Here is a 13340-nt window from a genome sequence, read left to right on the forward strand (position 1 = left end):
TATCAGTAGAATAGACCTAGTAACAACCCATCAATATTTATATCAGGTATTTGAAATGGCGTGTGACAGAGGTAGTCATACACTGAGTGTGAAAAACATTAGGAACATTTCACTCTCAACAGTTTTCCGTGTGTATCAACAATTGTCCACCACCCAAAGGACAGCCAACTTGGGGGTTGCTGGATCAAATCCCAGAGCTGACAAGGTAACATCCTGTCGTTCTGCCACTGAACAAGGCAGTGAACCCACTGTTCCCGGGTAGGCTGTCATTGTAAATAAGAATTTGTTCTTAACTGACTTGCCTAGTTAAATAAAGGATCAAAAAATAAAATAAAACTTGACACAACTGTCAAGCATCGCTGTGGAACACTTTAAACTCTTTGTATAGTCCATGAACTGACAATTTAGGGTGATCTGAGGACAAAAAGGAGGTGAGACTCAACATTACGAAGGTGTTCCTAATTTTTTGGTGCACTCAATGTATATTCTCTACACATTGAGAATGATGAAATGAATATCAGAGAATTCTTCAGAATACTTGATTTATTTAAACAGCTGCAGATGGAGAATGTGAAAAATACAATATCTATATCAGTATAGTAGAATAGACCTAGTTACAACACATTAATATCTATATCAGTAGAATAGACCTAGTTACAACACATCAATATCTATATCAGTAGAATAGACCTAGTTACAACCCATTAATATATATATCAGTAGAATAGACATAGTTACAACCCATTAATATCTATATCAGTAGAATAGACCTAGTTACAACCCATTAATACATTCATTGAATAATATGAACCATTCTTTCACAGGATGTTTGAAATCTTCAACAGATTTATAAAATATAAAATATTAAATAGGTTACTGAATAGCTAAATGTCAAATATGTTTACAGTTATAGAAAAATAAACAATTAGTATATCCTAGACCTAGTACATTACATTGAACCTCCTCTATACCAATCTCAGATAGAGTATTAACCTGGTACATTACATTGAACCTAATCCATACCAATCTCAGATAGGGTATTGACCTAGTACATTACATTGAACCTCCTCTATACCAATCTCAGATAGGGTATTAACCTGGTACATTACATTGAACCTCCTCTATACCAATCTCAGATAGAGTATTAACCTGGTACATTACATTGAACCTAATCCATACCAATCTCAGATAGGTTATTGACCTGGTACATTACATTGAACCTAATCCATACCAATCTCAGATAGAGTATTAACATGCCTGACAAGGTCTGCGTTACTAAGTGCAATCTATTCCCTTTATAGTGCACCACCAAGGGTTAGGGTGTTATGGGGTGATGGTGGTTTGTGACATCATCGTCGTCTTGGCAGCAGTCGATCTGCTCTCAATCTTGGTCACATGACTCTGGACCCAGGCTTCAGAAGGGTCAACACAAAATGTCTTCCCTTTCTTTGTGGTGAAACTGCAACAGATACACAACACATTGTCTCTCAGAACATCCAGTCTATATTATGAATGCTCCATCTTGTCTTGTACAGTGTAGCCTGGATGTAGCCTGGGTCCAGATGTGTTTGTGCTATCATACCAATTCCTTGTCAATCCTGGTCATGTTTGGCATGAAAAGGAGTTGACGTGATAGCACAAACAGATCTGGGACCAGGCTGGCCTAGATGTTTACAGTTTACAGTAGACTATGTTACTTACATCAGTGCTTTGCGAGGGCAGCTACTGGAAGTTGTTCTGAGAGAAACCACTTGTTGAAGAGGGATCCTCGCGCTGAATTTCATACAGCAGTCAGCTGCCGTGTCCAACGAAATGACACCTGTAAACAAAGGATCATAAACCACAGTTAACATAAAGATCTCCTGGTGTGTCTCCAACAGCATATTACACAGCATGTCTACCACACACACACACACACACACACACACACACACACACACACACACACACACACACACACACACACACACACACACACACACACACACACACACCTGCAGAAGTCGTATTGTGGGAGCAGAGCAGTCCCAGGAGGAGTAGAGCAGTCAGGGTCTTCATGGTTCAGAGATGGTTGAGATGCTGAAGATTGTATTGTCTGAGATGGTCTCTGATGCTCTGGTCTCTAATGTTCTGGTCTCTGATGATCTGATCTCTGATGTTCTGGTCTCTGATGCTCTGGTCTCTGATGTTCTGGTCTCTGATGCTCTGGTCTGGTTCTGTGTCAGAAGTCTAGCTGATGCTCTGGTTCTATGTCTGAGGTCTGATCTGACCTGTCTTTTATACAGAGAGCTGATCCATCAGACCTGTTGACAATTGATGGAGGAAACTCCCCTCCATACCCTCATTCACTCTGAATATCATTCTAAGAACCAACATGCTGCCCTTCAGGTTCCTCTTCCTCAATTCTCTGTAACTCTGTTTCCTCCAGGATGTTCAGCAGCGCTGCTATTTTCTGAAATACGCAGAATACATTTACTGGAGAATTGCATATCAAAGGAAGGCTATTAAAGTGGACTATATACTATGATAGATTACATGAAATACAATAACAATTCAGATTAAATTGTCTACATCATAAGCAACTAGTTTCTAAGTGATACTTCAATTCAACTTTGTATCTTTCAACTTTTAAATGCAGATATTAGGATGTGTCCATATTGATAAAAACCTGTATTGCTGTACTCACTCAGTAGTCTTTCTGAGATCCTGCCTACCCAGATCTCTTCTCATCACCTTCCTTTTCCTGTGCTTTAATGCCTCAGTGTTTACAGCCAAATCCTTCAAACATATTACTGCTTATTAAATCCAATTCATTCAGATATTAAAATACATTTTTATTTAGAAGAATTATAAATAATGTAGGCAACAATATTGGTCCCTGAAGGCTGCGCACATTCGGCAAACAAGCAATTTGCTCATCTTCTCCACGATGGTCCTCAAGGCAGGTGGCCCCAAGGCAGGTGGCCCCAAGACAGGTGAGGAGAAGAACTGTGTGCAAACCATGCCCCAAAATATTCTAATGAGCCCCCTCCTCAACACTATGAAGTAGCTGGCGCTGGATGTGGACTAGCCCATTGGGCTGATGTGGGCTTTATGTGGTCTTGGTGTGGACTAGCCCGTTGGGCTGGTGTGGGCTTGAAGTGAGCTTGGTGTGGACTAGCCCGTTGGGATGGTGTGGGCTTGATGTGGTCTTGGTGTGGACTAGCTGTTGGGATGGTGTGGGCTTGATGTGGTCTTGGTGTGGACTAGCTGTTGGGATGGTGTGGGCTTGAAGTGAGCTTGGTGTGGACTAGCCCGTTGGGATGGTGTGGGCTTGATGTGGTCTTGGTGTGGACTAGCTGTTGGGATGGTGTGGGCTTGATGTGGTCTTGGTGTGGACTAGCCCATTGGGCTGATGTGGGCTTTGTGTGGACTAGCCCATTGGGATGGTGTGGGCTTTATGTGGTCTTGGTGTGGACTAGCCCATTGGGCTGATGTGGGCTTGATGTGGTCTTGGTGTGGACTAGCCCATTGGGATGGTGTGGGCTTGATGTGGGCTTGGTGTGGACTAGCCGTTGGGATGGTGTTGGCTTGATGTGGTCTTGGCGTGGACTAGCCCATTGGGATGGTGTGGGCTTTATGTGGTCTTGGTGTGGACTAGCCCATTGGGCTGATGTGGGCTTGATGTGGTCTTGGCGTGGACTAGCCCGTGCTCACATGGGGCCAATGAGGTCATGTTTGCTGCGTGGTAACTGTAGTTTGTTTCAATTCATTTATTCATAAATTCATTAATTTGTTAATATATTTATTAATTCATTCATTCACTTCTCTGAACAGACATACTTCTGTATTTTAATGAATATGTTTGATATTTGCTTGCCTGTGCAGTTACTGTCAGTCCCTCCCTCTTTCCACCAGTAACTCTGTGCAGTACTGTGAACTCTGGCTTCAAGTTATTACAAACATTTTGAGAATGACAATGGAGAGAAAACTGCTGCCAATATTTGTTCTTAGAAAACCTGCAGTCATTTGCATCACACGAGGTTCTCATGACAGAATGGGGAAGTGAGAGTTATTTTAAAAAGAGACGTCTCTCATTGCTTGAATCTTTCTGAACTGAAACAGGATACTTGGTCCAGTGCATGTGTCAACAAAATATGCATCATCAATTGAACCTTATTTATGTCACACCCTGATCTGTTTCACCTGTCTTTGTTATTGTCTCCACCCCCCTCCAGGTGTCGCCCATCTTCCCCATTATCCCCTGTGTATTTATACCTGTGTTCTCTGTTTGTCTATTGCCAGTTCGTCTTGTTTGTCAAGCCAACCAGCGTTTTTGTGTCAGCTCAGCTCTTCCCCAGTCTCTCTTCTCTCGTCCTTCTGGTTTTTAACCCCCACCTGTCCTGACCCTGTACCCGCCCCGTCAGACCACTCTGCCTGACCCTGAGCCTGCCTGCCGTCCTGTACCTTTGGCCCTTTTGCTGCTGTAAACATTGTTACTTCAACACGGTCTGCATCTGGGTCTTACCTTGATCCCTGATAATTTAATGATATAGATAGAAAGCCATGGGTCAGTCAGTATGATTGTTTAGACAGATGGGTCAGTCAGTATGATTGTATAACCAGATGGGTCAGTCAGTATGATTGTTTAGACAGATGGGTCAGTCAGTATGATTGTATAACTAGATGGGTCAGTCAGTATGATTGTATAGACAGATGGGTCAGTCAGTATGATTGTATAACAGATGGGTCAGTCAGTATGATTGTATAACCAGATGGGTCAGTCAGTATGATTGTATAACCAGATGGGTCAGTCAGTATGATTGTATAACTAGATGGGTCAGTAGGTTACAGAGAATACTGTAGTCTAGTGAAGTAGGTGTGAGTGTGGGGAAAGTTACAGAGAATACAGTAGTCTAGTGAAGTTGGTGTGAGTGTGGGGAAAGTTACAGAGAATACTGTAGTCTAACACAAATCATTTTTCCAACAATTGTTTACAGACAGATTATTTCACTTATAATTGTCACGTTTTCTTAAGGGCAGGAAGAAGGAGCAGAGTCAAGAGGCAGGAGACTGAGGTCCGGTAGTGCCGAAGTTTATTGCCACCGTAAACAAGGTAGTCGAAAAAGGCACAGGGTGCGCACAACACCCAAAAAGGGAAAATAGTTCCCAAAACTATAACGTACGGGGCGCACCCGGCAATACAATAAGAATAAGTTCCACGCTGAAATCTAAGGCAGCGCTAACTACCATCTGCCCGTTGACATACAAACAATCCCGCACGAATACAGAACACAAAGGACAAACTAATGACAGACAAGGAACAGGTGCGGACCTAGACAGACAAAAACCAAAGAACACAGAAACATAGATCGGTGGCAGCTAGTAGGCCGGCGACGACAACCGCCGAGCTCCGCCCAACCGAGGAGGGGCACCACCTTCTGTGGATACTGTGACAATAATTCACTGTATCACAATTCTAGTGGGTCAGAAGTGTACATACACTAAGTTGACTGTGCCTTTAAAAAGCTTCGAAAATTCCAGAAAATTATGTCATGGCTTTAGAAGATTCTGATAGGCTAATTGACATAGTTTGAGTCAGTTGGAGGTGTACCTGTGGATGAATTTCAAGGCCTACCTTCAAACTCAGTGCCTCTTTGCTTGACATCATGGAAAAATCAAAAGAAAACAGCCAAGATCTCAGAAAAATAATTGTAGACCTCCACAAGTCTGGTTCATCCTTGGGAGCAATTTCCAAATGCCTGAAGGTACCACGTTCATCTGTACAAACAATAGTACGCAAGTATAAACACCATGGGACCACGCAGCACGTCATACCACTCAGGAAGGAGACGCATTCTGTCTCCTAGATATGAACGTACTTTGGTGCGAAAAGTGCAAATCAATCCCAGATCAACAGCAAAGGACCTTGTGAAGATGCTGAAGGAAACAGGTACAAAAGTGACTATAGCCATAGTAAAATGAGTCCCATAGACATAACCTGAAAGGCCGCTCAGCAAGGAAGAAGCCACTGCTCCAGAACCGCCATAAAAAAGCCAGACTACGGTTTGCAACTGCACATGGGGACAAAGATCATACTTTTTTGAGAAATGTCCTCTGGTCTGATGAAACAAAAATAGAACTGTTTGGCCATAATGACCATCGTTATGTTTGGAGGAAAAAGGTGGAGGCTTGCAAGCCGAAGAACGCCATCCCAATCGTGAAGCACGGGGGTGGCAGCGTCATGTTGTGGGGATGCTTTACTGCAGGAGGGACTGGTGCACTTCACAAAATAGATGGCATCATGAGGCAGGAAAATTATATGGATATATTGAAGCAACATCTCAAGACATCAGTCAGGAAGTTTAATCTTGGTAGCAAATGGGTCTTCCAAATGGACAATGACCCCAAGCATATTTCCAAAGTTGTGGCAAAATGGCTTAAGGACAACAAAGTCAAGGTATTGGAGTGGCCATCACAAAGCTCTGACCTCAATCCTATAGAAAATTTGTTTGCAGAACTGAAAAAGCGTGTGTGAGCAAGGAGGCCTACAAACCTGACTCAGTTACACCAGCTCTGTCAGGAGGAATGGGCCGAAATTCACCCATTTTACTATGGGACGCTTGTGGAAGGCTACCCAAAACGTTGACCCAAGTTGAACAATTTGAAGGTAATGCTATCAAATACTACATTTAAACTCAGTTTTTCACAATTCCTGACGTTTAATTCTCTGTCAGGGAATGTGATGAAATAAATAAAAGCTGAAATAAATAATTCACTACTATTATTCTGACTTTTCACATTCTTAAAATAAAAGTGGTGATCCTAACTGACCTAAGACAGGGGATTTTACTAGGATTAAATGTCAGGAATTGTGAAAAACTGAGTTTAAATGTATTTGGCTAAGGTGTATGTAAACTTCCGACTTCACCTGTATAAGTTATATTCCTCAAGAATCAATGGGTATAACTAATTTATAAGTCCAAAAATGAAATTCACAATGGCAGATGATCCCTTTAATGCTGAGTGCCAAGCAAAGAGGCTTTGGGTCCCATTTTTGGGCTTTTGTTATGACTCGACCTGGGAACGAACTACCAACCTTCCAAACTGAGGGAAGACACAAACCACACCACAATAATCTGAGATTAATTGATAGAAAAATATTCTGTGTTTTAATTTCACTATGATGTAAAGGTTAACAGTATGCTACAGGTGTTAAATCAATATGCACACATCCTAAAATCTACATTTAAAAGTTGAAAGATACATAGTTGACTTCAAGTATTAATTACAAACTAGTTGGTTATGATGTAGAGAATTTAATTTAATCTTAATTGTTCTCGTATTTGATGTAATGCATCATAGTATATAGTCCACTTTAATAGCCTTCCTTTGATATGCAATTCTCCAGTAAATGTATTCTGCGTATTTCAGAAAATAGCAGCGCTGCTGAACATCCTGGAGGAAACAGAGTTACAGAGAATTGAGGAAGAGGAACCTGAAGGGCAGCATGTTGGTTCTTAGAATTATATTCAGAGTGAATGAGGGTATGGAGGGGAGTTTCCTCCATCAATTGTCAACGGGTCTGATGGATCAGCTCTCTGTATAAAAGACAGGTCAGATCAGACCTCAGACATAGAACCAGAGCATCAGCTAGACTTCTGACACAGAACCAGACCAGAGCATCAGAGACTAGAACATTAGAGACCAGAGCATTAGAGACTAGAACATCAGAGACCAGAGCATCAGAGACCAGAGCATCAGAGACCAGAACATCAGAGACCAGAGCATCAGAGACCAGATCCTCAGAGACCAGAACATCAGAGACCAGAGCATCAGAGACCAGATCCTCAGAGACCAGAACATCAGAGACCATCTCAGAAAATACAATCTTCAGCATCTCAACCATCTCTGAACCATGAAGACCCTGACTGCTCTACTCCTCCTGGGACTGCTCTGCTCCCTCCATAAGACGTCTGCACAGGGTACGTGTGTGTTTGTGTACAGTGTGTGTGTACAGTGTGTGTGTACAGTATGCATATGAGTGTATAGGAAGAAGCACCACATGAGATGCCTGTGTTGACCAGTGAGTGTGATCGTTCTTTGTTTCCAGGTGTCATGGGGATTTCAGCAATGACTGCCATAGACTGCTGTGTGAAGTTCCACTCGAAGAGGATCCCTCTTGGTGCAGTGATTTCAGTTTCTAGAACCCCTAGTAGCTGCCCTCGCCAAGCACTGGTGTAAGTTAACCACCATGCACACACACACACACACACACACACACACACACACACACACACACACACACACACACACTTAGATTTCTACGGGACATAACATGTTCTACATCCTTGGTGGGCGGGTCCAAATGTGTTGCTAGGGCTGCATGGTTACAACCTCTGTGTTGCTAAGCTTGCATGGTTATAACCATTGTGTTGCTAGGGCTGCATGGTTACAACCTCTGTGTTGCTAGGGCTGCATGGTTACAACCTCTGTGTTGCTAGGGCTGCATGGTTACAACCTCATAGAGGTTCTATATTAATATATATATAGAGATTAACCATAATACATTTGAAATATTCTCGATAGAATGTTGTAATCGTTTGACAGTCCTAATAATGACATAGTGATTCTGAATGTAATTGAATGGCCCGATACTTGTCTTCCTCCATACTCAACCAGTAGGACTGTAGGTACATGCACAATACACACAGAATAATGTTGGAACATCCATACAGTAGTCTTCCACATGTGAGTTTGGTGTGTTCTTTGTTTAGTTACCCCTAAATATATGTGTGTTGTTTATTGGTTGCAGGTTTACAACAAAGAAAAATATTCGATTTTGTGTCGACCCATCTCAGGCCTGGGTCCAGAGTCATGTGACCAAGATTGAGAGCAGATCAATGACGTCATCAACCACCACCGCCACAAACTAACTGCCATAGCTGTCAGATCTGTCAAGAAAATAGAATATTATATTTTTGTTGTACATACAGTAATATTATTTAATTCTTATTTATTTACCATACTGTGAAGTTACCTTGTATTTTGAAATGATTTGTTTTGTCAACAAATTATTTTTTTACTTCAGCAATAAAGATAAATAATGTCAACATTTTATTAACGAAGTTAATTGTATTCTTATTGTGGTATTCATGCTTTGATTACTAAAGCTTCACATTTAGTGAGGGAGAGTTCTTTACAACTCCTTGAGGCATGCTGCCAGTTACATGGACATATATCAACTATCTCCATAACTAGCAACCAGCAGATTCAGCATATTGGTTGTTTCTTCTTTCAGGAAACAGTTCATGTGTTACTCATGGAACTACAGAGACCTCTGCTTCCAAGACAACAGAGGTCAGCAACACAGAAACAGAATAAACTGTTCAACTCAACTACAACAAAACTCTAAGATATATGTTTTATAGTCAAATACTCCAAATTGGTAAAATGTGTTGTCTTTCACTTTCCCTTCCTCATTTCCAAGTTGTGAACTTTAACCAACAACCTAACAGGCCTATAAATGTGTACTTTAACCAACAACCTAACAGGTCTATAACTCTGTGAACTTTAACCAACAACCTAACAGGTCTATAACTCTGTGAACTTTATCCAACAACCTAACAGGTCTATAACTCTGAACTTTATCCAACAACCTAACAGGTCTATAACTCTGAACTTTATCCAACAACCTAACAGGTCTATAACTCTGAACTTTAACCAACAACCTAACAGGTCTATAACTCTGAACTTTAACCAACAACCTAACAGGTCTATAACTCTGAACTTTATCCAACAACCTAACAGGTCTATAACTCTCTGAACTTTATCCAACAACCTAACAGGTCTATAACTCTCTGAACTGTATCCAACAACCTAACAGGTCTATAACTCTGTGAACTTTAACCAACAACCTAACAGGTCTATAACTCTGTGAACTTTAACCAACAACCTAACAGGTCTATAACTCTGAACTTTAACCAACAACCTAACAGGTCTATAACTCTGAACTTTAACCAACAACCTAACAGGTCTATAACTCTGAACTTTAACCAACAACCTAACAGGTCTATAACTCTGTGAACTGTATCCAACAACCTAACAGGTCTATAACTCTATGAACTGTATCCAACAACCTAACAGGTCTATAACTCTGTGAACTTTAACCAACAACCTAACAGGTCTATAACTCTGAACTTTAACCAACAACCTAACAGGTCTATAACTCTCTGAACTTTATCCAACAACCTAACAGGTCTATAACTCTGTGAACTGTATCCAACAACCTAACAGGGCTATAACTCTGTGAACTTTATCCAACAACCTAACAGGTCTATAACCTTGAACTTTTACCAACAACCTATTTTGATATCTTGCAAGAATGTTAGAACCAATGCATAATGTACATATGAATGCTGAACAAGCAATTCTCCACCAAAGTTGTTATTGTCAGCAGTGCAGAAGTGAGTCCTACTTTTGACAAGGGAAGAGGAACAGAAATTGAGGGAAGGGCTCTGGCTGGCAAAGTTGTCTTTTCATGGTTGAGTTGTTATATAATAGCTGTTTCTATATAATGAGAGATCAGAACAGAACTCACACACAGAACCAGACCAGATCCTCAGAGACCAGAACATCAGAGACCAGAACATCAGAGACCAGAACATCAGAGACCAGAACATCAGAGACCAGAACCAGACCAGAGCATCAGAGACTAAAACATCAGAGACCAGAACCAGACCAGAGCATCAGAGACCAGAACATCAGAGACCAGAACCAGACCAGAGCATCAGAGACTAGAGCATCAGAGACCAGAGCATCAGAGACTAGAGCATCAGAGACTAGAGCATCAGAGACTAGAGCATCAGAGACTAGAGCATCAGAGACCAGATCCTCAGAGACTAGAGCATCAGAGACTAGAGCATCAGAGACTAGAGCATCAGAGACTAGAGCATCAGAGACCAGAACATCAGAGACCAGAACCAGACCAGAGCATCAGAGACCAGAGCATCAGAGACCAGAGCATCAGAGACTAGAGCATCAGAGACTAGAGCATCAGATGGATCAGGATGCCTCTCTCTGGTGGTTTCTGCTGTTTAAAGTCCTACACCACCAGGATGCCTGTCTCTCTCTGGTGGTTTCTGCTGTTTAAAGTCCTACACCACCAGGATACCTGTCTCTCTCTGGTGGATTCTACTGTTTAAAGTCCTACACCACCAGGATGCCTGTCTCTGGTGGTTTCTGCTGTTTAAAGTCCTACACCACCAGGATGCCTGTCTCTCTCTGGTGGTTTCTGCTGTTTAAAGTCCTACACCACCAGGAAGCCTCTCTCTCTGGTGGTTTCTGCTGTTTAAAGTCCTACACGACCAGGATGCCTGTCTCTCTCTGGTGGTTTCTGCTGTTTAAAGTCCTACACCACCAGGATGCCTGTCTCTCTGGTGGTTTCTGCTGTTTAAAGTCCTACACCACCAGGATGCCTGTCTCTCTCTGGTGGTTTCTGCTGTTTAAAGTCCTACACCACCAGGATGCCTGTCTCTCTGGTGGATTCTGCTGTTTAAAGTCCTACACCACCAGGATGCCTCTCTCTCTGGTGGATTCTGCTGTTTAAAGTCCTACACCACTAGGATGCCTGTCTCTCTCTGGTGGTTTCTGTCACAACAACACCCAGCAGTTGCCCTCGTAAAGCTCTGCTGTAAGTAGCATACAACGTACATGGACTATATACTCAAAACAACAAGATGGGCTGCTTTCTGAATTGACCTGGAGACACCAAAACATCACATTTAAAGAACCCTTTGAAGATTGATCCACAAATAAAGTGTAGGAAAACTAAAAGCTGATTCACCAAACTCCGTTGAGACCAAAGGAATTTTCAGAGTTAGCCATCCCTAAGACTGGGTGTGGTGACTCATGTCTAAATGTAGTAATGATATTAAGTACAGTGGCCATTTTTGTATAAGGGCTTTTTGAATGAAAACACAGCAATGTATCAACCTACGTGATATCAAAGACGGCCAACCAACTTTACAGTAGAGAATGTAGTGATGAGTACTAAAACTATCACCCGTAATAAACCGCAGTGCGCTATGATAAACTGCATCTAAAGGCTTTAATGAAGTGGCAGCTGCGTTAGTATAGATGATGTTGCCATAGTTTCGGACCGATAGGAACGTCGACTGAATGATCTGCTTTCTACTATTTAGCGAGAGGCGGGACCTGTTTCTATAGAAGACCATTTTAACTCTCAGCTTCTCAGCTAACTCCCCAATATGCTTTATAAAAGAGAGCTTTTCGTCTATCCAGATGCCCAGATATTTGTAAGCAGGGACACGATCAATATGAAAAACCATCCAACGTTCATATGCTGAAATCATCGTATTTGTTTTTATGTGCTCTAGAGAACAATATGTACTTAGTTTTACCTGCATTCAATACTAATTTCAGGTCAATTAAGTTTTTCTGTAATACAATGAAGACAGACTGTAGTTCAGATAGAGACTGGTCAACGTTGGGGTCAATAGCAGACACAACAGTATCATAATACAATGAAGACAGACTGTAGTTCAAATAGAGCCTGGTCAACGTTGGGGTTAATAGCAGACACGACAGTATCGTAATACAATGAAGACAGACTGTATTTCAGATAGAGACTGGTCAACGTTGGGGTCAATAACAGACACAACAGTATCATAATACAATGAAGACAGACTGTATTTCAGATAGAGACTGGTCAACGTTGGGGATAATAGTATACACAACAGTATCATAATACAATGAAGACAGACTGTAGTTCAGATAGAGACTGGTCAACGTTGGGGTCAATAGCAGACACAACAGTATCATAATACAATGAAGACAGACTGTATTTCAGATAGGGACTGGTCAACGTTGGGGTCAATAGCAGACACAACAGTATCATAATACAATGAAGACAGACTGTAGTTCAGATAGAGCCTGGTCAACGTTGGGGTCAATAGCAGACACAACAGTATCATAATACAATGAAGACAGACTGTAGTTCAGATAGAGCCTGGTCAACGTTGGGGTCAATAACAGACACAACAGTATCAACGGCATACAAGTGTAGGTTACAGTTTGTTTGTAAGACAAGTCGATATTGTCAATACAAACAGTCAAAAGTACAGGACCCAGAATCGACCCCTGCGGGACATCTTTCTTAATATCCAGGAAACCTGATTTAACATCATCAGTAGATACACATTGAGCTCTATCTGTCAAGTAATTGTTTAAACCAGTTACATGCAGCCTGATCTAGGCCAACTGAGGAAATTAGCAGTGAGTGATCAACAGTATCAAATATTCTACTAATCTATACTAGCCTACTTATATTGATTAATCGT

The 13340-nt window shown here is 41.6% G+C and overlaps 2 protein-coding genes across 2 annotated transcripts; one reads left to right on the forward strand and one right to left on the reverse strand.

Moving 5' to 3' along the window:
* Positions 1-525: 525 nt before the first annotated feature.
* LOC115166708 (C-C motif chemokine 13-like) lies at positions 526-2432 on the reverse strand. Its single transcript, XM_029720424.1, has 3 exons — positions 1995-2432; positions 1702-1819; positions 526-1459 (listed from the first exon to the last, which is right to left on the reverse strand). Exons 1-3 carry the CDS (start codon positions 2056-2058, stop codon positions 1324-1326), a joined length of 318 nt encoding a protein of 105 aa, XP_029576284.1. The 5' UTR covers positions 2059-2432; the 3' UTR covers positions 526-1323.
* Positions 2433-7784: 5352 nt separating this feature from the next.
* Positions 7785-9099, forward strand: LOC115167723 (C-C motif chemokine 13-like). The gene is made up of 3 exons (XM_029722370.1): positions 7785-7964; positions 8093-8219; positions 8795-9099. Exons 1-3 carry the CDS (start codon positions 7898-7900, stop codon positions 8913-8915), a joined length of 315 nt encoding a protein of 104 aa, XP_029578230.1. The 5' UTR covers positions 7785-7897; the 3' UTR covers positions 8916-9099.
* Positions 9100-13340: the final 4241 nt, after the last annotated feature.

This window comes from Salmo trutta, chromosome 29 (assembly GCF_901001165.1).
Source record: "Salmo trutta chromosome 29, fSalTru1.1, whole genome shotgun sequence".
NCBI lineage: Eukaryota > Metazoa > Chordata > Actinopteri > Salmoniformes > Salmonidae > Salmo > Salmo trutta.